A 26,504-nucleotide genomic window follows, 5' to 3' on the forward strand; every position below is an offset into this window, starting at 1 on the left:
TGCCATCCTATTCAACAATCATAATTGTTTCTCATAACATGTTATGCCATAATCATTGTTTACTATATTAATCTAGTGCCAGAAACTTTGTTTCCCATAAAGTCAGTTTCCATAATGTCATTTGTCAGAATCATCGAAATCCGTAATTACCACATTCCATACCATCATTTGTCATATAAATTAGCGTCCAGAAAAGTCAATTTCCATAATGTGCTTTGGCAGAATCGAACACTACTATAATATTTAGGTACTAGAAGGACTAGAGAATGAAACTGCTATCAGAAAGTAGGTTAGGTTAGGTTAGAACTGTGACCCCCTGGAAAATGAAACTGCTATCAGAAAGTAGGTTAGGTTAGGTTAGAACTGTGAACCTCTGGAAAAGGAAACTGCTTGAAAAGTAGGTTAGGTTAGGTTAGAACTGTGATCCCCCGGAAAATGAAACTGCTATCAGAAAGTAGGTTAGGTTAGAACTGTGACCCCCTGGAGAATGAAACTGCTGGAAAAGTAGGTTAGGTTAGAACTGTGACCCCTGGAAAATGAAACTGCTATCAGACAGTAGGTTAGGTTAGAACTGCGACCCCCTTGAAAATGAAACTGCTATCAGAAAGTAGGTTAGGTTAGAACTGTGACCCCCTGGAGAATGAAACTGCTGGAAAAGTAGGTTAGGTTAGAACTGTGACCCCTGGAAAATGAAACTGCTATCAGAAAGTAGGTTAGGTTAGGTAATAATATGGGCAACAATTAATATGGCAATAATTGCTTATGGCGTTTGAATATTCTATGAAACCATATTATTGCACTTATTAATATGGCTAACAAATAGTATGGCATTGTATGATTATGGAAGGTAATATTCGGATAAACAACGAGTATGTCATATGATTTTTATGGTAAACAAATCATTCGGGCAAATGAAATTCAGGCAAGTTAGATTCGGGCAAATGAATATTATGTTAAATGACTGTCGGGCAAACAATAGACAACCCAAGTTACCATGTTCAATTATAGACTTCTTAGGAGTCCCCTAGATATCACGATCCATATTCGAGGCAGGGATTGGCGAACTGGACGTGACGGCTACTGGCCTAGTTATATCATGTATATATTATGAAACGATAAATCTCCATTTCGTTTAAGGAAACTTGTTTATTCACAGTAAAGAGGGTAAGACACACAGGGCAAACACCGATCCTTGACATTGTTTTAGATAGCTTAAGTATATCAAGAAATTACAATATAGTACCGAAAGATACAGGAGACTTCACATTAAATTGTGTACAATTGAATAATTATTAACTATAAAACCTTATGTTAACACAGGGTTACCTGAATATTAATATCAAATAAATCGCAGTCTTCAAAATGTAATTAAACATTAATAAGTCGTAATTGGACATCTATTCCCATTTCACACTGGAATAACATACATTAATATCAATTCGACAACATAATAATAAATTCGAAGGTTAAGTTCAGTACAGCTACCTTCCTGGTGTTTTAAGTTGTAAGCTCGTGTATAAAACAAGTAGGTAATAGTAAGGAATTCTTGTAGCAGCAAGATCCCGAGACCGCCAGACGCTATTTTTCTTATGAATAAAATGTATGGGATAAAATATTCGACCAGTCAGATTCAAATGAATACGGGGTGCCTGGGACACCCTGTATACCGACTCTTGTATGTGAGTAGCTGATCGTTACACGGAGAAAGTATGTTTTATGTGCCGGCACACAAACACAAGGTTACATAATGGCCGCCGGGCTGCGCTCGCAAGTAGGTATGCTAAACGTACATACCTATTACTTGTTGCCAAAGGCCCTCATGAGCCGTGGCAAGATGCTGGCAAAGAAGAAAAATACTTACTAACACTATTTTTTCTTTTTTAATAAAGTAACGTCTGATTGCCGTGGGACATTGAACTTTGGGATAATACGTTTTTAGCATTGTAAAACGTAGAGTTAAAACAACTATGAGAAACATTTTGCTGCAAAATATAATCTCGAAAATCCTTAGAAAATGCAAGTTTCTGAAAAAAAAAACAAAATAAAATAAAAAAGGATGTAAAGAAGTATTTATTTACAAAAAAAATTAAGTACCACATCAAATTTGTTGCAATTTTAAAGACTACATTGAATGTTAGTCACAATTAATTATCACCACGAGAGGAGTAAACCTATAAAACATGTGTCTAGAAATTAAAATATGATGCAACTGGTGACCTGTTTACGTCACAGGGCTAACTGTTATAGTGAATTGGCTGTTACTTTCAGATTTTTCCTTTAAAGATAAACAAATAATAACAAAAACACAAATAGGAAATATGAAACAATTCAGAATACAAGTATAGTAATTAGACTAAAATGCCTCTGTTGGCTTACTCGGATTATCGTTAAGTATATTAATTTGTACGAACAAAGCGACCACAAATATCATAATTATATGTTTATGATTGTAGGTACTGTAATCAATAAGATATAAAAGGTATACGATGTTGATAGGTAAATCAAATCAAGCTCAGGTCATAATTACATTCATATTATTGTAATAGAAATATAAGATATGTCTAATGTCTCGCGCAGGACTTTTTAATGATACTGATACCTAAATATTTGTGTCCGCTGTGTCCTACAGTGCTATCGATAACAGTTAATTATTATAATAGCAAAATTCAACTTTTCCCAGTTAACAATTCATATAATTGATACCTCTGATTTCGGAAAATTGTAACAAAACAGACATTTTAAGTGCCCTACTACAAGACAACTGGATAAGTGATTAAACATTATCGTTCAAGGACGAAGTTAGCTTTATTATTAATTGGCGTAGGCAAGGCATTCGTCTTATAATGGCATATGTGTCTATACATTAATATACCTGCATATAGTTACACACGGCACATTAATCCAAAATCGGCAGTAGGACAATATCAGAGATACTTAGATAGTATCATATGTATTAAAACTGCATTATATGCACTGAAAACTAGGAAGTCATTGCAGATGCAGAATTAATCCTAGTGCAAATAGGTATAATGTATACTAAGATATGAAGGACTAGCAATTTCAACTTATAATACCAGCATTTAATCTATGTAGGTATTTATTATAAAAAAACCTGTGCCGAGTTCTGGATTACATACCCCATATATAAAATATACAATACCTATGCTAATTAATAGGAGCCAGCTACCCTTGGTCCTAAAGCCGTCTAAATGAATAACCGAATGTCTATCAGTAGAGCAACGGAGCACAGCGACTTGACGTGGTGCAATAAACAAAGAACTTATATTATAATTATTCATTTCATTAATAAATAAAATTAGTCACGTAACCGCTTACTTATCAATCTTATCATTGTATACCCTTAACACTTAGTGTACTTTGAAAGTAGTCGAATTTATGTTGACTAGGAATTATGTAGGACTTTTGTTTTTTTTTCAGTATATTTTTCTTTTGCTACCTGACACACTTATTTCTTATATGTGTATTTTATGGAAAATTATATTTAAATCTTAATATTTTTACTGTCATACTGAATAATATTTTGTCACTTGAACATCTTCTCATTGGTACATATAACTTGAGATAGGTGTTTATTATGGTTACTATTAATCTAAATTTAACTTTCACAAGAACAGAATTCTTGAATATTATTATGTGCAAGATCGCAATTGTAAAACAAAAACAATTTTCAAGAGAAGGGATATATGTATGTGATTCTATGTAAATAAAAAACTTTTTTAGTCTGTCAGGTACACCGCAATAAAGATAAACCATCAAGAGAAACTAGTGTGTGTTCACATATTTTCGAGCACTAGTGATTAGATGCAAATAATTTACATTTTCGAATTACAAATGGCCCACATTTCAAACATGAAGGAGCTGTAAGAACAAGTATAATAGATGTATACAAGTTTGAATACATATAGATATACTTAGAAATATTATAAATAGGTCACGAAGTGATACAAGGTGACTATAACACCTACGACGACGACTACTGTTCATATTTGCTACAAGAATTCATTTGTTTACATAATACGCTGCTGTCATATATAATATGTTTAAAATACTAGATAAAAAATCTATTTACTCCTGGCTAGAAACTGAATCGTGCCCGTAATCATACAGAGCGCAACTTTGACGTAAAAAGTAACCAAATATAATTTGAAATGAAAGTGTGTCATTGTCTCATTGTTTATAATTGTTGTGGTACGAGTATGAAATGAAAGTTACTCTCGACCCTCCACGGCGTTTACTCGTAATTTTATTATGTTGGGTAAGTAAGCCATTATAATTCGGGTTCTAATACTATTTGTAATGAAAAGTAGAGTGTAAAAAAACTACCTCGACTGAAATGAGTGCTTTTCTACCCTTGGTTAACAATATACTATTGACGATTTTTGCATTTTTTTTTCATTGATTGTGCTTACAGTTGTGGTGCTATTAGACAGAAAATAAGCAGTGCATTCTGTATTCTGTATCGTACCTTGTACCACATTTCATCAGTCGACGTTCTCTGAACGACTGAGCATTTTGGACCACTCATCGAGAAGAAAGTGGACGACCGTTTTTCTATGCAATAGTGACAGTCTTATCGTTTTTAGGGTTTTTTTAAAGGGCCAGTTGCATCATTGCGTATCTCCAGAACTTTTATGATTAAGGTTCCAAAGACGAAAAGGAAGGAAATGATACGACAAACCCCCAAAAATTACTTAAAAAAATGTTTTGAAAACCAAAGTAAAATTTGTACGTGGTCGAGTTCTAGGCACTACTGGTATAACGAGCCCACGTGCAAATCGCTGTTTAAACTATAGTTTCTAACGATACCTATCCGTCGTAGGTATTTTTTGCGCGCCTAAATATGTATATCTATCAAATTTTATTTAATTATTTTCCAGATTTGGATACTCCAAATGTGAAATGGAGACTAAGTTTATATATGAAAATCGTTCGCCTACTTTCTTCTTAAGGTTAAGGGTAATTTCTTTGAGCACTATGTTTTCGTATTGATCTAACTTATGGCGTGAAAGTCTCTTACAACAACGCCTTATAGTATTATTACGTACCCTCTAAATTATATTGATACACCTACTTTATAAAAAAGATATGCCAGCAAATTATAAGCTATCAAATAATTATTTCTAATTATTCCCTAAAAGACAGAAAAAAATATAATGAATTTATCACTGAACAATTTAGGGATACCTACCTTTTAAGAACGCGACTTTTAGTTCTTGAACACGTAATAATATTGATTATTTTTTTATGTAAGGAGAGGGGAATAGGACGTAAGCGATTGCCTGTAGTGCAGGCATCGAAAAAGTATAGGAAAAGGAAATGCTTGGAACTCAACTAATTTCGTCAGTGTGTTTGAACTAGTTAGGAGGTGAACATCATCAAGTCCCTGGCTGCAGCCCGTGATCCAGAGGAGGTCCAAAGGTCTAATTTTTCGTTTATTTTGTTATATGTCGGAAGCTATGCGATACGTATTTAAATATACCCCGTGCCACTGACTGTAGCTACGACGTGCACTTAAATGGCGTAAAGGTGTTGTGGCCGCGTCTCCCGAGTTGAGAAAAACTATATATAACTCATCAGGTTGCCAATATTCCCTAAAAGTAAGAGACATAAAACAATAATGAACCTTTTGGTTATGAATTTGAATTTGGTACTAGCTTAGTTAATTATGGCAACGTGTGATAGATTTGGTTGTCACCTGACGATAATATATATCTACGTCAAATTTAAATCGCAATGTGTTAACTCTTATGTTTGTCTAGTTATTTTGGAACATTTTTTGTAAAATACAATCAATGTCTATTTTATGTAAAAAATGATTGAGACTTATGAATGAGGATCAATCTGTTTTGTAACGTTAAACATTCGTTCATGACAGGCTTGCAGTAAGAAGTCTAACACTGTTTTGAACGCTTATTTTACACTTCTGTTTGGACTAGTTAATCAAATGAAACTTAAAATACAAATAATAATATGTAGAGCTCATACGGTGATTTGTTTTTACCGGTCTTGCTGAAACACCTTTAAACTTTCATAGCACACCACAAGACTCGTCAATATAATTTTGAATGTAGCCATCATCTAGGTATCGTAATTGTAACTAATACTGAGGTTGTCTAACAATCTTAATCAAAAGATATTGAACTGTCAGTGGCAACAGTAGATAAACGGACCAGAAATAAAAATCATAACATAATGTACAATTTTGTTGAAGAAATAAGATCCTGCACAAATTATGGTTGGTACAATTCCTGGTTCGTTTATCTACTTCAGCTGTACCATAGTACACTGTACGCCCAATAGGAGCACCTAAATTATTTTATCTTAAGAATTAGTACTTATATCTATGACTTCCACTTCAATATAGTATAAAGTTATTGATTATGAGACTCTTCCTTCTCTTGAACTTAATAGCATTACAGATTTTAGAGCGCATAACCAAGCGCGAAATGTTTCGTCCTCCTTTTTGGTATATAATCTTAACAAATTATTGTGATGTTACTTTAAAAACAACATACACTGAGAAAACATAACACAATATACTTAAATTAGAGTACCTAATTGTGAACTTAATACTGAACAGTTAATGTTCGTGAAATTGTATAATGTTGAGACAAAAAATATGGCAAATAAATAACATTAATATGTACATCTTACAGATACAATTAAAAAAAGAATAAAATTCATTGTGATGAAAATTTATAGAAATAATTTGTACTAAGGTGTTAAAAAAAACTAGTGACTTCTGATGTTGCCAAACGACCAATGTAACAAGTTACAAAGTAATCATTACAATTTCAATACAAACCTACAAATACTATTATAACGTAAGATTATTCTACAATCTATTATAATAACTTCTTACACTTCGTTAAGAATAATCATTTAACGACGCAAAAATATAACAATACCTACAAATCCTGGCAACACCACAATTAAAATAAACTTTAAAAGCTGATAAATAAAATTAATACAAGTCAATTAAATTAAAACAAAAATTACATTAAACAGTTTTGTACCGCAGAATCAATCAAGTACCTATGGTAGATATTTTTTGATGTCTTGACATTTCATAATAATAAAAAAGGAAATAAAAAAATAATAATTATAAACCAAATAATAATTAAAAATACCAGTGCTACAATAGTGACACTAAAAATCTAGACTAACGGCAAGCCGTTTAATCACGAGCGACAAACTAGTATGTAATGGCATGTAATGGCCAAACGAATTATAGGACGTCTATTTTGTAGCACTCGATTCCTTTCGGGATGCTTTATTTGAGACAGATACCATATATACTATAGATATTTGAGACAATGCAATCAAAGCGGCACAATACAACCATTCGACTCGCTACTAGAAAATTGATGCAATCAACGCTCCATTGCATCCGGCCGACAAACGGAGCGTTAATTCACTGCAACCTCTATATCTAGTAAATGTAGGTGGACTCTTATGTACTTATTTATTTACTTTGTTGATGATCACAACAATCCGTTTAGTGTTAACACCCCCTTTACGATTACTTTAGGTCTAAGCACATTGTGGCAGTATTTAGTCAAATATTGCATTATCAAGTATGAGGCAGTCTGAAACTAAAAAAAGCTTAGATTTCAGAACAATATACAGATAATATTGTCATAGTATACATTCACTTGATAAAATGGGTTCAAATGCAGGTTAGCAAATAAACGTAATTATGACCATAAAGTACATACTCGTACACTATTACTTTCCCGAACATAGTGATTGCTGCCTCTTTAAGTTTCAGACTCCAAATAACAAACAAATAGATTTAGGTATTAATCCCAGTTTAAAATATATTTAAACGCATTGAATACGTAAAATATATAACTACAGTATTGTAAAACATTGTGATGTTGATGTTGCGTCTAAAAACTGGCAACATATGGTCATACCGAACAATACACTGTTTAAAACATACGCAACGAGGCTATATTAAAAGACATCGTAATATAAGAAGTATACGATGCATATAAAAACCCATTCGATCCCATAATTGTATATCTAACCATTTCATTCGCACGGTTGCAAATCCAAAGTAAAGTGGTATATTCTTTTAATACCAATCCTAATGCAGTTACAGAAAACAGTGTCTTTTTGAAGAGACGAACATTAAAAAGGTAAAGTCTTACATATCAATATTCTCAGCATAAACCAATCACACTTTTTTCATTTAGATTCCGATGGTTACAAAGCTTCAGTAGGGCGAAACATCTGAAAAGAAAAAAAAGTTGTCAAGAAATATTGTTTGAAAATCATGGTTTGTTCAGTTGGTTCTTGATATTTAGATATAACAATTTATTTGTTTACGTATTTCAGTATCTTTTAAAAATGAAATATTCGTCTTACTATTGAGTTAATGTTAGTGTCAGTTTCATGAAAGCTGGCACGAATGGTGTGAGCAAATTTTGATAGCATTATTGACACATATACATATACAGTCGCTATACAGTCGTAAGGGTGCCTTTCCACCAGAGACGTGCTACGCAGCTATGCTGCGAAGATGTGGAAGCTACGCTACGAAACTGTTTGACAGTTTTCACCAATACTAATCTAACGCAGCTCTGCGAGGAAAATGCGCTATGTAGAAAGATGCGCAGCCGCAAGGCAGCTGTGCGAGAAAGATGCGCAGCCCGAGTTATGCTGACATTGCTACATGACTAGACCATCCATAGCACCATAGAGGAATAAGTATGGGAAGAGTTGTAACTCCATACATCAGTAAATGCGAGTTATTTGTATAGACAGTTATAGTGACATCTAGCGATAATCACACGTCAATCACGCGTCAAATAGCGTAAATTATCGTGAGTTGAGTTTGGTGCCGGTGGAGCTGTAAATGAAAGAAAAGTGAAGTAAAAGTTACTACAGGGCAATGGTGATGGCGGCAGACAGGGGGGTTGTTTAGTGGGATAGTAGACTTGGGTCTCATTAGCCTTTAACAAGGAGGCTCACAAAACCATTCGGGACCTTCCCTACACCCGAGTGGCAAGTGTTGAGCGAAAAGGGAAAAAGTTACTTGACAGCAGCACCATATAATCAATGTGAATATCAACAAGGAAAAATAATAGGGACTACATTTTCCTTGTGGATAATAAATATGTACTTACATTGTTTGTATATACAAGCATTCACGTACCTATAGGTATAATAATAAAATAAAAATAGATATAATAAAAAATCCAAGTGAAGCGCACTTCTATAGAAAAGCGGCAGTATTGATATACATACCTCTATATGATTTTATTGCATATTTGAGAAAAACACTCTATGAATGACACCGCCTTATCCGGTGTATACGTAATACTTATGCGGCCGGCGGCCTTTAATTGTTGGCAACTGCAGCAATTATACAATGGAATGTACCTCAACGGGCAGTGAACTCCTCCGCGGTAGATTCGGTATCTTCCTGTCGAGCGTGGCCTTGGCGAGCCACTGCTGGCACGTGCCGACGGGGCCGGGCTTGCGGCGGCCGCCGTTGATGCTGTGCCGCAGCGCGCCCAGCGCGGCCAGCCCGCGCAGCTCCGACGAGGCCACCGGCACCGGCGCCGACCCCCGCCGCCGCGTCCAACAATCCTTGCCGGCTAGGGTTTTCTTCAAAAATTCTGGGATCGTGGTCACTTCGCGCATCTTTTTCTCTTTCGGAGCTGAAGTGGATACAGTCACATATTAACTATCATTGGTATTGAGATTTTAACTATGCACCGTTACGTAAGGTACTTTACATATTGAGCTACCGTAAATTACCGTCTAGTTTTTAGTGCCGGTTCCGCAAAAAACTATTGTTTTGTTTAATTTTGAAATCTTAACTGAGGCAATTCATATTTTATAAAGCTAGGCAAAGATAGGTGAAAGGACGGGGTTTCTCGGTATCAGTTTTAAGTTTTTAACCCCCGACGCAAAAACGACGGGGTGTTATAAGTTTGACGTGTCTGTCTGTCTGTCTGTCTGTGTGTGTGTGTCTGTGGCATCGTAGCTCCCGAACGGATGAACCGATTTAGATTTAGTTTTTTTGTCTGAAAGCTGAGTTAGTCGGGAGTGTTCTTAGCCATGTTTCATGAAAATCGGTAAATTATGTCGGGTTTTTTCAAAATTTTAATTTTGTGGTTAGGTTAGTATGCTATTTCAGAAATTGTAAATAAATCAGAATATAGAATTAAAAGTAAAGTGAATGTGATAGTTACTGTATGTGATGATGTCGGTGGGCATGGACTTGCGGCGGCGCGCCAGCTGGTCGGCGGCGCGCGCCAGCGGCACGCCGGCCAGGTTGTCCCGCAACTGGCTGCCGCGCGTGCCGCTCGAGCTGCGGAGTGACGGGTCCCGATTCTCTTTCTCTATATTACGTGAACAATCCGTAGTGTCTAAGTTATTATTTTCAGAAGCGTCATCGTTATCAGTCTTATCAGTATCATATCTTTTGAATATATTGCTAAATCTGCTCTCCTTTCTACTCGTGTCGAACTTTTGGCTGAAGTCAGTCTTCATGTACCGGGACGGGTAGATGGTGTCCTCGTTGCTCGTGTGGAGCGGCCGGGCGGCGAGCGCGTGCGCGTGCGCCACGGTCTCGAGCGGCGGGAACGTCTGTTGCCGGATCAGCTTGCAACTGCCACCGTCTTTCAGAACGATATTCAGACGGGTCGCTTGTACCGGAGTGGTGATAGAAGCTATCGACGAGTCCGGAAGTAGTTTCTCAGTGCTCAGCATCTTTTCAGCTTGCTTGCCGTGCTCGCAATGTCCACGAACGCTAAGTTGCGAATGGAGAGAATGTTCACTACTCAATGGACTACCGTTGGTGCGCATTCGAGATTCGGCCAGTGAAGGTGTTCGACTTTTGTCTCTGCTTTTGAATTTCGAGTCTTGGAATACATTCAACGGTACAGAGAACCGCCTGAGTTGTTCCTTCAGTCCCTGTGACTTGGCGGGGTTGAGCGAGCTGCGGCGCAGCGGCAGCAGCAGCTCGGAGCTAGCGGACAGGTTGGTGCCCGAGCAGGTGTCGAGGTCGTCGTCGGCGGCGTCCGCGTCCGACATCTCCGTGCCGGTCTCCTCCGCTAGCTCTTGCGCCACCAGCATGTCCCACTTGGTTTGGTTGTACAGTAAATTCTTCAACATCTCATCCGACAGATCGTTTTTCAAGAAGCGGTGCCATTCGGTTATAAGAGGAGTCACAACGAATTTGAAAAAACCTGAAAAGAAAATATCAGCATGTAGAATTCTGAAGAATAAAAAAATTGCGTCTGAATAAATTTATGAACGAGTAATCGTGTTTAGCATCCAAGCTAAGGTTGGACAAGATACGAGTAGGAAATTAATTAGTACCTAAAGTATATTTTTGTTTGGTTGACATAAAAAATGTATGGACTGCTCGTAAGCATACCAAACGTTAACCCTTAAGACACTGGCATACGAATTTGGTCACATGACGACGCCACATTCGCACCTTGCAAAAACACATCATTGGCTTATAGGTTCAAAATGAAGTATCAAACCGACTAGAAAACCAACCTGTTTGTATCTTGGGTATAGAGGTGGTGTGCCGGTCGCACAGCGCCGTGACGGGCAGGTTGAGCTTGCGTTCGTAGTCGCCCTGGCGGAAGAACTCCTCGCACACCTTGTGGCTCCACTTGCGGCTGATGTGCCACGGCCGGCACGGGTTGGAGATGTCCGCGCACTTGAGCGCGATCTGCAGCACGAGGTGCCGGTGCTCCTTCAGAGACATGTCCAGGCTGTTCGTGTCGAGGTAGCCCTGGTCGACAAATAAACAACACACATTACCATTTAATGCAGTATGAAACTTAGGATCTCAAATTACAATTGACGGATAGTCAAACGAATGTCGCAAGACTCAAAGTCGTTGTAGAAAGAAACCCTTCTAACGATTTTCCGTCTTGAATAATCAATAAGTCTCCTTAAAAGCAATGATTGTCACAGTGTAAAATTGTAAACGTTTAAACGTGTCAAATAATGGACAAAGTATTTTCGCATCACTAAGAAATTCATCATTCAGAGACAATTTCAAAATGGCGGTTTGTTTACATTGTTTAGAAGTTCCATTGACGGCGACTTTACAACGATTTTCCGTCTTGAATAATCAACAAGTCTCCTTAAAAGCAATGATTGTCACAGTGTAAAATAGGTATCCTTCTAAACTTCAAAAATAGTGTGTAATACTTTATTGTAATGTTGACGACCGGTCTGGCTCAGTCGGTAGTGACCCTGCCTGCTGAGCCGCGGTCTTGGGTTCGAATCCCGGTAAGGGCATTTATTTGTGTGATGAGCACAGATATTTGTTCCTGAGTCATGGATGTTTTCTATATATATGAATATTAAATATTATAGGACATTCTTACATAGCTTGACTGAGGCCCACGGTAAGCTCAAGAAGGCTTGTGTTGTGGGTACTCAGAAAACGATATATATAATATATAAATACTTATATACATAGAAAACACCCAAGGAACAAGTATCTGTGCTCATCACACAAATAAATGCCTTTACCGGGATTCGAACCCGGGACCGCGGCGCAGCAGGCAGGGTCACTACACTCACTACCGACTGCGCCAGACCGGTCGTCGGTCGTATACAAGTATGTATTTATCTATTTATACAAGTATGTATATCGTCACTTAGCACCAATAGTACAAGCTTTGCTTAGTTTGGGGCTAAGTTGATCTGTGTAAGGTGTCCCCAATATTTATTTATTTTATTTATTTATTTATGTACAGTCGCCATCAGATACGAGTATATCTGAGAGGCCGGGTGCGCAAAAATATCTGATCATGCCTTATCGATTTGAAAATATCCCGCTTCTATATATCTTAGGTTCTTAGGATTCCTGTTAGGAATATGGGTTAACCTAATCGCCTTGCATTTATTTGTACAACATAACATAGCTAAGGACACGGAAAAATTTAGTGTCACTGGACAGTGGACACTATAGTGCCTGAAATGTATTTAAAACCTCATAAAAAATTACTTGATATTCTAATTCAAACGCTCGAGCATATAAACAAATGTGTTTATAATATTATGTTAATATTTACAGTCCATACTAATTTGACGACTGTTTGTGTACAGGATAAAAAAGTCACACCTAATGTTGGTTGAAATCTCTGAGCGAGTCGATAGTGTCACGCGTGACGCGGCGGCTCGCGTTAGTGGCGCGGTTGCGAAACCCTGGTTATCTTTATCTTAGAGCTCAGCTGCGAATGAACGATTCACGCTCGACCATACATGTATATGTCACACCTATACTTTTACTTTCATCTTTTACGCAGATAACACATCTGCGGAATATAAAAAACATGTTTATTTTTAATTGTGGATAAGAAGACGAAAGATATTTAAATATTTTATACATGATTCATAAACGATGACTACTGTATCTTACACATATATATCTGCAAATATATCGCTATATCTAAATTAGAATTTTGTATTTTACCGTCTGTTGGGTAACTCTTGCTCGGCAAATGCCCAAGAATATCATTCTTACAGCACGTCTGATATTTTCGTCATTGAAATATTGATTTGAAACTGCGACGACCACCAATCGACATTTGTTCACATTTCATGCGACAGTCGAGTCGCATATAAGTAATTTACGGCAAATAATATACTTGTTTATGTATGAAATAGCAGCAATTTTAAGCGGGACATTTTGGCGAGCGCAATGTCTGAGTTAAATGTGTTATGTATTTCTTTCGGCTGAACGTATATTACTTTAACCCGGTCAGGTTAAGATGTGCAAACAATCTTTGTAACCCAAGCAGCACAAGCTTAGCGCTGAGTTAGAAATTAAACACAAAAAATTGGTAATAAATAAAACTATATGGGGTGACATATGATTAAGAATCTAGAAACTCTAGAGAGAGAGACCAATATGTTAATATTAGAAGGCTACATAACCAAGGTTGACTGGTAGAGTAGAGTTCTATTCTTATACATAAATAAAATAAAAATAAAATAAATATTGGGGACACCTTACACAGATCAACTTAGCCCCAAACTAAGCAAAGCTTGTACTATGAGTGCTAAGCGACGATATACATACTTAAATAGATAAATACATACTTATATACATAGAAAACATCCATGACTCTGGAACAAATATCTGTGCTCATCACACAAATAAATGCCGGAATGATCGGAATGAGTATATAAGAGGAAGCCTGAAAGTAGCGCCAGTGACAGAGAAATTGAGAGGAAGTAGATTAGCATGGTATGGGCATGTAATGCGGAGGGATGAAAGCAATGTTATAAAACGAGTGGTAAATATGAAAGTGGATGGATACAATGGTAGTGGAAGGCCTAAGAAAAGATGGATGGAATGTGTGAACAACGATATGAGAGTGAAAGGTATTAGTATGGAAATGACGGCTGATAGAGAGAAATGGAGGAAGATGATCTGCTGCGCCGACCCCAAATAATGGGAAAAGGGCAAGGGACCGGGATTCGAACCCAGGACCGCGGCTTAGCAGGCAGGGTCACTACCGACTGAGCCAGACCAGTCGTCACTGAGCCAGACCAGTCATAAATAAACAAATAAATAACCCTTCAAACCTCTTTAAAGAGACTAAGATGCACTTACTACTTAAACTTTATTGAATATAGTTATTGTTTTCTGACTATCTATTTGTTTACCTCTAGACAAATATTTTGAATAATGTTTACTTAAGTAAGCGCTGGTATTTTATGCGATAAACGCAGTACCGTATATTTAATTGTTCTATGCTGTGAACGCAGCGGTATGCGTATCGCATTGTCAGTTTCATACATTCCGTACCTAATGTCATGCGTTCATCACTGCGCCTACAGCACATACAAACCGCGCGCTTCGTTGTTTACGTCATACCTTGAACTGGCTGAGGTATTCTTGCTGGCGCGTGATGTCCGTGGCGAGGATGAGCGAGCTGATCTGCCGCTCCAGCGCGGCCCGTATGTCGCACGTCTGGTCCAGCAGTCCGCTCTCGTTCAGGCAACTTACGGCAGACCTCCAGTGGTGATTTTCCAAAACGGATGTGTTCTAAAACAACATTATTCGCGTATTTGTAATTGATGATTGACATAATTATGGCATAGCGTCTCCGCATAGAGCACTTTCAAATTTATAGAATGTTAGGTTAAACTTCTAACTACTAAGCCTTTAGCTTTGCCTAAGCATACTAAGGGCCAGTTGCATCAATCACATTTGACAGACACATCATCGTCACGTAGCAGATGTCTATGGAACTTCTCAATCTTCCCATACTATAAAAATTTAACGAACGCTTTAACGGTGATCGATGGTTTGATGCAACTGACCCTAAGAGTATGTATGTATTGCAACGGACTGTATTACATATTCTGGTCCCGTTGTATATTAATAATATCATGATCATGATAAATAATTATGATACCCCGTAATATCTATACATAGCTCGGCTATGTAGCTAGTTAACAAGTACTGCCATTACTTCTCTTCAGACGACGCTACTCGATAAAATGCAAGCGGTGTTAATATTACCGTCGCGTCGTAATACATCTTATAGTTCAGCATGCTGGTCAGATAAAACAAGAGCACGTACTCCTAGCAGTCGTAGCTTAGACAAATAAATTAAGGCGTATATACGAGTAAGACGAGTGAGTATTCGTGTGGGGGTACGCGTTGAGTGCATTTTGACGAGGGGGAGGCATACGTGGCAGAATTCCAGCGTCCGCTAGGGATACGCTGCGAGTGACGCATTGCGATTGGCGCGTACAACCGTCCTCCCGCAGTCTGCCAACTACCACGACTGACCTCTCTTGCCTTCATTACCGCCATGCCATTGTACTACGAGTGAAAAGCGTAGGACACCATTACAGTATGACAACAGTTGTATTACAATAATGTAGTGACGTCGAACTCTACGCTAACTAAAACTGTTTTGAGATTTAAATAACTAATTTAAAAACACAACTCTCATTCATATCATGCAAATGTATTGAGGCAAATGTTCGTTGATATTCAGTTTAATAGCGGAAGGCATTGTTTGTGAGATGAATGTTGACTCCTCATACAGTCCGGAGCAAAGTTGTTTTGTTTTACATGGCATGTTATTATAAATAATACCTAATATAGACACGAAAATAGTAAAAGTATTTTACGTAGGTATTGAAATTGTTATAAGTCAAATAATCACAGTAAGTTAACGTTATATTTGTCAAGTGTTGATTGAAAAATTATTTGCCTCCCTATGAAATATGGAAAGTAAGTGAAACTAGGTTAAAACAGGCATCGTTAAAAAACTAGTTACTATACTTGCCAAAAAAGAAAACAAAGAAAGTACTTATGTATATCGTTATATCAAGCAAGAAAGTTTGGTGTCGTTGTTATAATATAATACATCTGCTTCCTTTGTTCTATTGCTCCGTCAGGTTCATTTTTATCCGAAGTTTGATTATAAACTGATCGACATGTTTTCATATAAATAGAGTTCCGCCTAAAAGTTATTACTTAGACGTGAATTTGCGACACACATTGAGCGTATGAAAATGTCACATTTCATGGAATTCTGTACGAATGCTAACGCGGTAGAACTACCTACTTAATACATAATTAATCCTGAACAACCATGTCACAAATCGATTCGCTACGATCAGGATTTTAATATACCTAGGCATCGCCTTGGTTTTAGTCACAGCATTGGACTCGCCTTATAACACGATATACTATTCTACACAAAGTATTCTGACGTACGACTTGACCTACAGCGTAAAACCTACAACGGTAAACAATATTCGATCAACACAGGAATTGCACCCCTTCGAGAATGCTTTGCCGATTTACACCTTCATTTTGCATATTAGATAATCACTCAGCCTATTTACCATTTCGTGAAGCTACAAGTTACAATGAAGGTTATGCAACATCACTGGCTTATACTGCCCTGGCCTGGCCCCGTAGCCGAATGACATTTCTCCGACGCCAAACGAAAGCGATACGCCGCTGGCTCTGTCGCGCCAATACGCAAGCGCGATAGAGATAGATATCTACTAGCGCTTCGTTTCGTGAGCGTTTCGTGAGCGATTGTGCCATTCGGCTAGCCACCCTGGTAAACTTGTCAGATTGAAAATTTAAAGGATATTTTCGCATTCCCTTACGCTTACTCTCAGTGAGAGCAAGAGGAGCCCGAACTCACGCCACAATAATGTATTCGATAAGTAATATCTAGAACTTTGAAGGTTGCGAACTGTACGTACGTGCTCGTACGAGTGAAATTGAAATTTGAGCAATGTGCAACCGTAATAGACAGCAATCAATCCAATCCCCTGGTGAAATATTCCTCGGAAATTACCTACGAGTATTAGTACTTTGACGATTTCATGGATAGTCATATGTCATATAATTTATAGATACTTACTTAACCTTTCTGTCACTATTGACTTGAAATTAATTTGGTATACTTTGTGTTTCACGCTATACGCTACAACTTAATATGGGTAGTTTACCCCCTAGTGACCCACCATATAAGTAAGAATAAAATCAAATTTTAATCAATGTCATCAGGAAATAGAGTAGTATTCCTTTGGTTTGAAATTGAACGATACAAAACAAAAAAAAAACACTATATTCTATTTTACAAGGATAGGTAGTACAGGTACCTACAAATGTCATGTTGCACGTAATAGTTACTAGTATTAGGACAATGAACGCCAAGAGGTTACGTGCAATTTTTGTTATGGCGTTAATGACACTTTATTAATTCATTAACACGGCGCCGAAACATGGGATTGCTACATTATATCTATATTTAACGTGAGCGGTCTATACTTACTTTATACAAGGTGGCAAGATGATTGGAAGTGGCTATAAGAAAGGGCTGGTTGACTCCCGGGTGGTCCATGTCGTGCGCGATCGCTGCCAGCAGGGACGCCATCACTTCCAGTGGCTCCAGGTAATCTCGGATCTAAGGTGAAAAAGGTCTAATAAACAAGCTTTTACTGGTACATTTCATATTTATATGTATATCTGAAGTATATTTTCTGCGCAAAAACAAATACATTATTTTTTAGGCCTAGGCCTGCAAAGTAACTTTTTTTTATAAAATATTGTCCTTTAGAGCACTTTTTTTTATTTCATTGTATGTTTGAGAAAAGCACTATACATGCCTCGGCGTGTGCTCCTGGCTCATTTTCCCGGCCTCTGATGTACTGTACTATTGTAGTTTATGTGATGGGAAGAAGTTGTTTACTTAACATAACAACACTAAAACTATGTACATAGTTATTGTCATCAAAACGAACGCAATGCAGATAAATGTGTATGTAGGGGTCTCAAGTTAATAGCTTTCCTAACTTACCTGCCGGGATTCTATTAAAACTTACTTGTTTCTGTTGTAGAAAGCAATGCATGGCCTGCGTGACATCAGCGGCGTGTACCGAATTGTGGTAAGGGTTTGTACTGTGGTAGCCTTCTTCGATTAAGCTGAATAACTTCCACGCCTTCGCTGCGTCGAGCTTGAAATATGATATCAGGCCATATATGTGGAATAGATGAACACAGAGTACTGGCAGACAACGACCTGTTGGAAACATTTAGCTTAATTCGGAATTCAGTAGATATTCTATAAAAAGATAAGTTTTGATTGTGATACCCTACTCGTAATTGCACAATTAGAGATATTATAAAAATCAAGCGAATCATCTACAGTACAATTGGAAATAATGATTTAAATTGAAGTAAGGGTAATGCAAACAAGCTCGATAACAAGCATCGATGCACTTAAGTCAGGCTACTTCTGACTGACGTCAATAACAGAACACTTGGTCTATTATTATAAATACTGAATCTAGAGTTGAGTATAACTCGACGGATTTTTAAATTAGATATCACTGTGTAATAAGTAGTAAGTATGTATGAAAAAAACGGGGCACTCCTGTATTTTAAGTGTAAGCCGAATCGCAAATCTAGCAACGTAAGGTCAATACGGGTAAGTGGGTCATAAGGGGAAGTGTGGCTGGCCTTCTCATTTCGCCTATTTAAAGCACGATCGGTGTTTATCAATACGTTTACCACTAATCGTAAGTATCAAGATGCAAAAGTATAAACTCGCAAAACCACCACTGACAATTGAGTAAAACAGCCAAATGTGTAAGGACAGACACACTTCACCTTATGACACACTTAGCCGTATCATTACGTCTATTATTCAAACAAAATATTAAAATACTTGTATTGGTATATTACTGTTTTTTATTGGAAAGATAATTATCTCCCATTTTATGTAAAAACTAGGCTCAAATAGTTTTCAAATCAGCTCTCCATATCATGAATGTCAATGTTTTGATTGGAAATAATTCTAAGTACGAGTAGACATGATTGATACTTACCCCCCGACACGTTTTCTAGCGTAAAAGCGTTGAACTGCCACAGCACCGACTGCTCGAGAATGCGCTGCGAACAAAAGTAATTATTTATACCTATTTTATTACTATCAATCAAATTATTTAGACTAGAATAAATCAGGATTTTTACAATCACAGTCACCTAAATAGTTGCCTATAAATGTTTGTACCACTCCTGGCAGATACGTACCTACAATACCTACATGCTATTTTATTTACTGTTCTTTTGTGGTACCAAATCAGGGGTCGGCTAACCAAACGGCTTGTATTGTAGTTCTTTCTGGGTAATTTTGCTTTTTTTTTAATTATCGCCCATTTGATAACTTGAAAAATAGCAACATTACTTACTGGACTAGAGGACCTCTGCTCTGACTTGAAAAAAATAGTGTCTATTCGATTTTTTTTTGTTTAGAAAGTATGTTGAGGTTGACAAGGTAAATAAATAAGGTTTCATATGTTAAATTCGCATAGCAGTGATTGATATATTATTCTGCGGCATATAGCTAGTATAAAGTAAATATGAATACAGAATCGCTTGACGTTTTTAGTACTTACTTATAAAGTGAAAAAGTCGGGGTTTTCGATTAGAAATATACATATTCGTATTTAATTCCATCCTTTCCCACTTATACTTATTTATTAACAAATTAAAGTTATTGCAACTACATATTATTTATACCTATGTATACTTGCTGAACTGAAGACATTTGATTTTAATTACTTTCAACCGTTGTTAGTGGTAGCTATATTTAGGTACCTAATAATATATGTACAGACTTCCTGTTAGGTCGCCGCTCTTAGGAATGATAGAAATTTCTTATTTTATTTCTGTGAATAAGGTACTGATTATCAAGAGACGACTTGCGTGTTTAGACAGGCCTGATTACACTGAGAGAAAAAGCAAACAGTTTTCATGTTCGTTCGACAAGATTTTTGGTTAAAATAGCGCCTACGCGCTCTTTGGCTCAAACAACAAGTTAGATTTTGTTAAGTGTAACTAGTACATTCTACAAGGTACTTATCATTTGAATCAAAAATATTTTTGAATGAAGAAGTCGATTTTATAAAAGCAACATGACACATTATTGTTTTAAACATAATATGTTTGGCTGATTCAATCAAATATCTTTTAACAAGTTTGACTTTGTTGTTCGTACAAATTCGACTTGTATCATCAATATTGTGATTTATTCCGTTTACTAAAATACTTTTGTTTCAAACGGATAAACCTGCAACAAGTCGAACTTGTTAAATTCACAATGCAAATTTCTCTCAGTGTAGGAATTAGTTGGTCGAAATGGTATAACACCATTTCGACCAACTAATTTATATGTCCGTTACAATTTGAACTCAACTTTAGCATCAGATTATCTCATTAGCATTACATGTGGTGGAATTATGATATGTCGTGTCAACGACCTTCTTCTTTTGTTCCGTATGCCCGAAGTTAATATTAGCTTAAAAACAAAGACATAACAATCTAGGTTCTTGGCTGATAGTCAATGATTCCTTCGACAACGAATCACAACATTTGCTGCATGTGTGTCAAGTCACGCAAACAACATAATAGTTATATTTCAGTTGAAGTGGCCAAGAACATGTAAGTATATGCCTATTGGTAGCAAAGCATGCATGGGCGGGTATAGTCACCTGCATTAGTAGGTATTAGGTATCTAATAGTATGGTAAGTATCTATCTCAAATCTCGTACCGTGCGTGTAGCTTATTAGATGCCTACAAACGGGTGCGATAGGTGTACCTAAATATAAATTACTTCAATACGTAAAACGACAAAAATAAATATTTCAAGTGCATTGCTTATATCATACTACTTGGGATAAGTGTGCAATATGACTGAAACTCAATATTTTTTAAAATGTTCATTGTGGTTAGTGTACATTTGCGTAAAGCTATGTTAGTTAATATGACCAATGCGCATTTCGTAATACTCGTGTATCAAGTTACTAGTATGTTACAAAAAAATATGCAACGCAAACAATCTTAGCGCTCCAATCATCATTTATTTCAAACAACCAATAGACGCTAAACATATCTTCACAATAAAGCCGAAACTCTGCGCTGACGACTGTACCATTAAAAATACATACAACATGCAAGAACCTAAATGATTGCACTAAATAATGTTATTCATACTGTATAAGTGAGTTATCATTCGCCAGTAACAGCAGCTATTGCCCGTCGTGATGTTTATATCAATATTTTAGCTTTTTCATTAATCCAATTCTTGGCATCATTATTTCCTTACAGTGACCTTGCTAATGTTACTTGAAACGCAGAAAAGCATCCAACAGTGTGTCACATGAACATACATATAGATAAAGCCTTATGTACGCTTCACGAATATAAACAAATGGCATTTAAATTTGTAGACATACTTCGCACAATAGAACGTAGTTACAGTTACTGGATAAAGTGCTGGTAGAAATGGCAACAAGGGAATAGAGTTAAAACTCTATCTATCCTGAGGTAGCCAAAACATTAAGATGATATTAATTATTTCTTAACTTTGAAAGGAACGAGGTTTCCATACTTATAAAATGTGTACGACTCAGTAATAGCTACCACTCTGAGTATGTACCTATAGTGATTATCAAACGCGTCGGTATTGAAAGAAATCAATTTCGACGAATGTCTGTGGGAGTACTAAAGCACACGCGCAGTTACAATCGGTTTCATTTAAAAATAAAACGACCAAGCTTATTGTTATTGCGAAATTAGATCAAAGCAAAAAGTAGGCGATTATAGACAAAAAAAAGAATGTTCGCACTTGGGAAAACTATAGTGTAAATTCATAAGTACATACTATTTCAATAGTAATGTATAGTCAGCTAAAGGAATAATTAAATTAAAGTTGTAGTTGACTATACCACATAAAAGTACCTTTTAAATATATTCTGTAAAACATAGTTTTTTTTTCTTTGATCACACGTACATTATTATTTAGGTACCTAAGTGAAGCAAATGTTACGCGTGTGTCCAAGTACGTTTTCACATTATCCGATCCGATATCGGATGTAGGACCGATATGGCTGCACCATACCGTTACTAAATTTATCGTTCGCAATATGTTTTGTTTGGGAATATCCATAGACTTCTAATGCGTGAGATCGGTGTGTTTGTTAATTGTGGTTGATGCAACTGGCCCTTAGTTGTTTTCGATATACAATACAGCAGGGTTTACACTTACCTGAACTTGTCCGGGGTGTAAATCATCTAGCAAAGCTACTTCATGACATAAAGACCTGGTCAAAAGTCTTTTCTTGCGTCGTTTGTGCATTGTCAGAAATCTCCCCGTATTAACATGTTTTTTGGGCATGTTTTCAAGCTCTTCCGAATAGTCCTTTGAGTTTAGTCTTTGCGGGATTTCTTGAACTGAAACAAAGACAAGCATATGATTATCATTTATATGATTGCGTGGCGTAATATAGTCAGTGCGCATATTGATCCTCCACGATAATTCGTAGTATTTTATTAAAATATAAAAATTAGATGACGCGACTAACGATTCCTCGATTTTACTGATAACGATAGATCTATCAGAACTATTTATCAAACTCAATGTTTACTAAAGCGTTGATAAAAACCAGTAAAAGCTCTAATGTTCACTTTTCTAAGTAATACGGCATAACATTGCACATACGTAGATATGACCGATTTAGGCGGCCAAAAACATTTTTGTTTCTTATCTTGTTTAAATAGAGGTATATAGTAAAAATACGATATATATTCATGAAACCATTTATTATTAACAAAAATTATCTTCATCATCATCCAAAATAATACAATATAACATTTTTTTTCATAAAAAGGCAAGAAAATATAAGTATTTTATTAAAATAAAACTTTTCTACATTACAAAAAAATGCATAAATAAATAAAAGCATACAATATAAAATGATATTAATACACATTTTCGTATATATGTCAAATACTGCCAGGCAGCAATAGTTCTATTGCTTCTCTTGAAAAAGCTTTGTGTGACGTTTTTTTATTAGTCCTCATGCTGCTCACAAGAGGATCCGAAGTAAGCAAGAGTCTGTTATATATGTCGAGATTGCACTCTTCTCTCGAAAACTTTCTTGCGTAGTTAAGTCTATATGACCGGAAATGCTTATTTCGAGCTTCTGCCGCCTCCTCTGACAGTTGTCCAATCGGCAATAATGCGTTTTCGATTATGGCTGCACCATGCAACAAAATCTTGTGCATTGTCGGAGTCATAGGGTGCCAACCATATTCCTCAACGTAGAGCTTTGCTGTGTCTAGGGCATATTCATTGTATTTTGGAACATCAATATTGTATCCACTTGAAATCACTTTCAAAATTACTTTGCACCTGAGAATTAATTCATGATTAATTCCTAAAATATCGGCAGCCAATTCGGTGTTTTCAAAAAATCGTCTACTTGTATTACCGTCGTTGGTATTGCCGAAGTTGGCTTTAGGCATATCTACTACTTATGCTTAAGGCTTTTTTTAATCTCTTCGCTGTGCCCATAATACTCCACAAGGTAATTTTCTAAATGGTTGTTTTTCACTAAAACTTGGATAATTCTGGTCTTTCATCTTCTCATACAAATATTTGCGAGTCACTACTTTCATACCAGAGGCATTGGAGGAACCTATAACAATAAAAAACAAAGAATTAGTACAAATAAAAATATGTACAGTTTTTTTTTGATTATACCCGAACAACTTCGATTGACTCTAATTTAGAAAGGCGCACGTTAGAGCAGAGGCAATTAATGTTTATATAGTGCTAAAGAGGTGCCCAAACTATTGTAATATCAATTTTTTCTTGGAAATGCTTGGAAATATTTCAAAATTGCTTTTGAAATTTAAAATGTAGGAAAATTCGCACGAAAAAAGGTGTTCCGTCTGAATGCTAGTTAGTTACGGTAAAGTAATACAAAATATCATATTTTCATATAAAATTATTAGATTCTTACCTGAATTATTGAAATCCATTTTTTCACTGCACTACACCAAACCGTTTTTTTTTTGTGCAACTTATAACACTGAGTAAATTGAAGGGATCGCGAACAGTTACGTACACTGCAAGTGACAACCTTACTTTGATGACCTGGTAATTAGCGCAAACCTTATCTAATGAGTCGAAAGTGGTGGGGATGGGTGCCCTGGAATGTCAGGAAGATAAGGAAGCCAGTTGTACATCCACGTGGTGTTTTTCAATATTTCGACTTATGGCCGCCTAAATCGGTCATATCTACGTATGTGCATTGTTGCTAGTAGTTCTGTATGCAAGGCACTTTCGCCGCTATAACACAGCGGGTGTAAAGGCACATCCTAAGGGCAATTTTCATAAAGAAACTCATAAATTATAAAGTATTACTAAAAATATTTAAGGTACAGCGGGACAAATCCCAACTGGGGGGCAATTGTAACTGATCTATTTTTTCCATTATTACACTATTAAGTTGAGTTCCACATGTATCCACTGAACAAGTGAACACGCGTGCCACTATACATTTAACCAGTCACTCTCTTGGCAACCAACGCTCTTAATGGATCAGTATTTGGCCCCCCAAGTCGAAATTGCCCCGCTGTACCTTAGTTAAAAAATTTACTTTGAGTAGAAAACTGTTTCGGATCATCCAACCGGCACAACACTCTAAAAATACAAAGTGCCCTAGAGTCAAAATTATAATATAATGTGACTTGTGACGTACAGTCTCGGACTTTAATCGTTGATCCACTTCTAGCTCATTTTATACTAGGCACGTCATAGCTTCACTATGCTTAACTATGAAATGTCCAGTATAAAATGAGCTAGAAGTGGATCAACAATTAAAGTTCGCGACCGGAGTCCTATCGAAACACCTTACCCACAAGCGCAATTTTTCACAAGTGGCTTTCCCTGAGAGGGGCTTGTACTAGAATTACAAAATTCGTATACCTACATCGTCGTTATGTGACGTGGTGTTATACTGGTATTTTCATAATAATTTTAGTATTTGTTTTACTGTGAACCTATTTATTTACCTACGTTGTTACAGTTATATAAATTTATTGAAATCGACATTCAACGTAAATATTTTGTATGAAATTATATTATTCGCGCCTCAATAAAAGGTTACCCGAGCAAGCGTAAGATACTAATATTTATGATTAAACATCATAATTTAAAAGTGAACTCTACCAGCCAGGTTTGAACAAGTAATTTGTATGAAATTATTTAGCACTCTTGAGAATAAAACGCACCTTTCTCAGTTTAAGAAGAACCAAGACAGCCTTTGCCAGTTGGTGAGGTGAAAAGTACATTTATTACCAGCTGTTGCTCAACCGAGGCGGGCAACAAAAAGAGAAATTGAACTTACATAATTTTCAGCTACTTACCACGTGTTTAATCATGTAGCTACATATACAGGGTGTCCCACGGCGATGCCACATGGAGGGAAAGTACCTTAAATATCATAGATAGCATATTTTGCTGAAAGAAGACTATTTTATTTTTAAAACTTAGTAAAAGTGCATTCAATTTTTTTTAATTTTTACTATGAGGACTTATACAGGGTGTATTTTGATAGCGGGTCAGTAAGGGCAGCTATGAGATCCCGTAGTCCTACATGAAAATAGTCTAAGGGGACCATCCATCCAGGGCCGGATTAAGGGTAGAGCGAGTGGAGCGGCCGCTCTAGGCGCCACATGGTAGGGGGGCGCCGGAATCGAGAATGTGGAAAAATCCATACAAAAAAAATATACATTGCGTGGGCGCGCACATATCACAAAATGGCGAGAGGAGTCTGGAATTAATACAACTATTGAAAATCTAGATTTGTAATTCAGATTAAGTGGAAAGTTGCACCACATAGCCATTCATAACGGCGCTGTTGCTAGGGCGCCGTAAAAGGAGGATTCTAGCCCTTGACGAACCACATTGTTTTGCGGCCCAGTGACAAAGCTACGTCGTTATCCAAATGCAAAAATATGAGTCTATCCGATAGTCCAAAGCGGAGTGCCTCATAAAGCCAAAGGCGTAAAACGTCTCAGAGAGGCGCAATTTTGTGAGTCACAGGAGATGAGCGAACTTCAAAGGACTAAGATCCCGAAGGGGCAAAA

At 36.8% G+C, this 26,504-nt stretch overlaps 1 protein-coding gene across 1 annotated transcript in view; it reads right to left on the minus strand.

The window, feature by feature from the left end:
* Window positions 1–1,126: 1,126 nt before the first annotated feature.
* The window catches only part of LOC125240909 (cAMP-specific 3',5'-cyclic phosphodiesterase 4D-like), a 42,052-nt gene continuing 16,674 nt past the window's right edge, over window positions 1,127–26,504 (minus strand). The window contains exons 3-11 of the mRNA XM_048149083.1: window positions 22,615–22,799; window positions 19,393–19,456; window positions 18,388–18,584; window positions 17,838–17,969; window positions 14,897–15,067; window positions 11,548–11,788; window positions 10,230–11,228; window positions 9,412–9,692; window positions 1,127–8,259 (exon numbers count right to left, since the gene is read on the minus strand). Coding sequence (XP_048005040.1) covers window positions 8,233–8,259; window positions 9,412–9,692; window positions 10,230–11,228; window positions 11,548–11,788; window positions 14,897–15,067; window positions 17,838–17,969; window positions 18,388–18,584; window positions 19,393–19,456; window positions 22,615–22,799 — 2,297 coding nt within the window. The 3' untranslated portion in view covers window positions 1,127–8,232. The remainder of the gene's footprint in view (window positions 8,260–9,411; window positions 9,693–10,229; window positions 11,229–11,547; window positions 11,789–14,896; window positions 15,068–17,837; window positions 17,970–18,387; window positions 18,585–19,392; window positions 19,457–22,614; window positions 22,800–26,504) is intronic.

Source organism: Leguminivora glycinivorella, chromosome Z (genome assembly GCF_023078275.1).
Source record: "Leguminivora glycinivorella isolate SPB_JAAS2020 chromosome Z, LegGlyc_1.1, whole genome shotgun sequence".
NCBI classification, from domain to species: domain Eukaryota; kingdom Metazoa; phylum Arthropoda; class Insecta; order Lepidoptera; family Tortricidae; genus Leguminivora; species Leguminivora glycinivorella.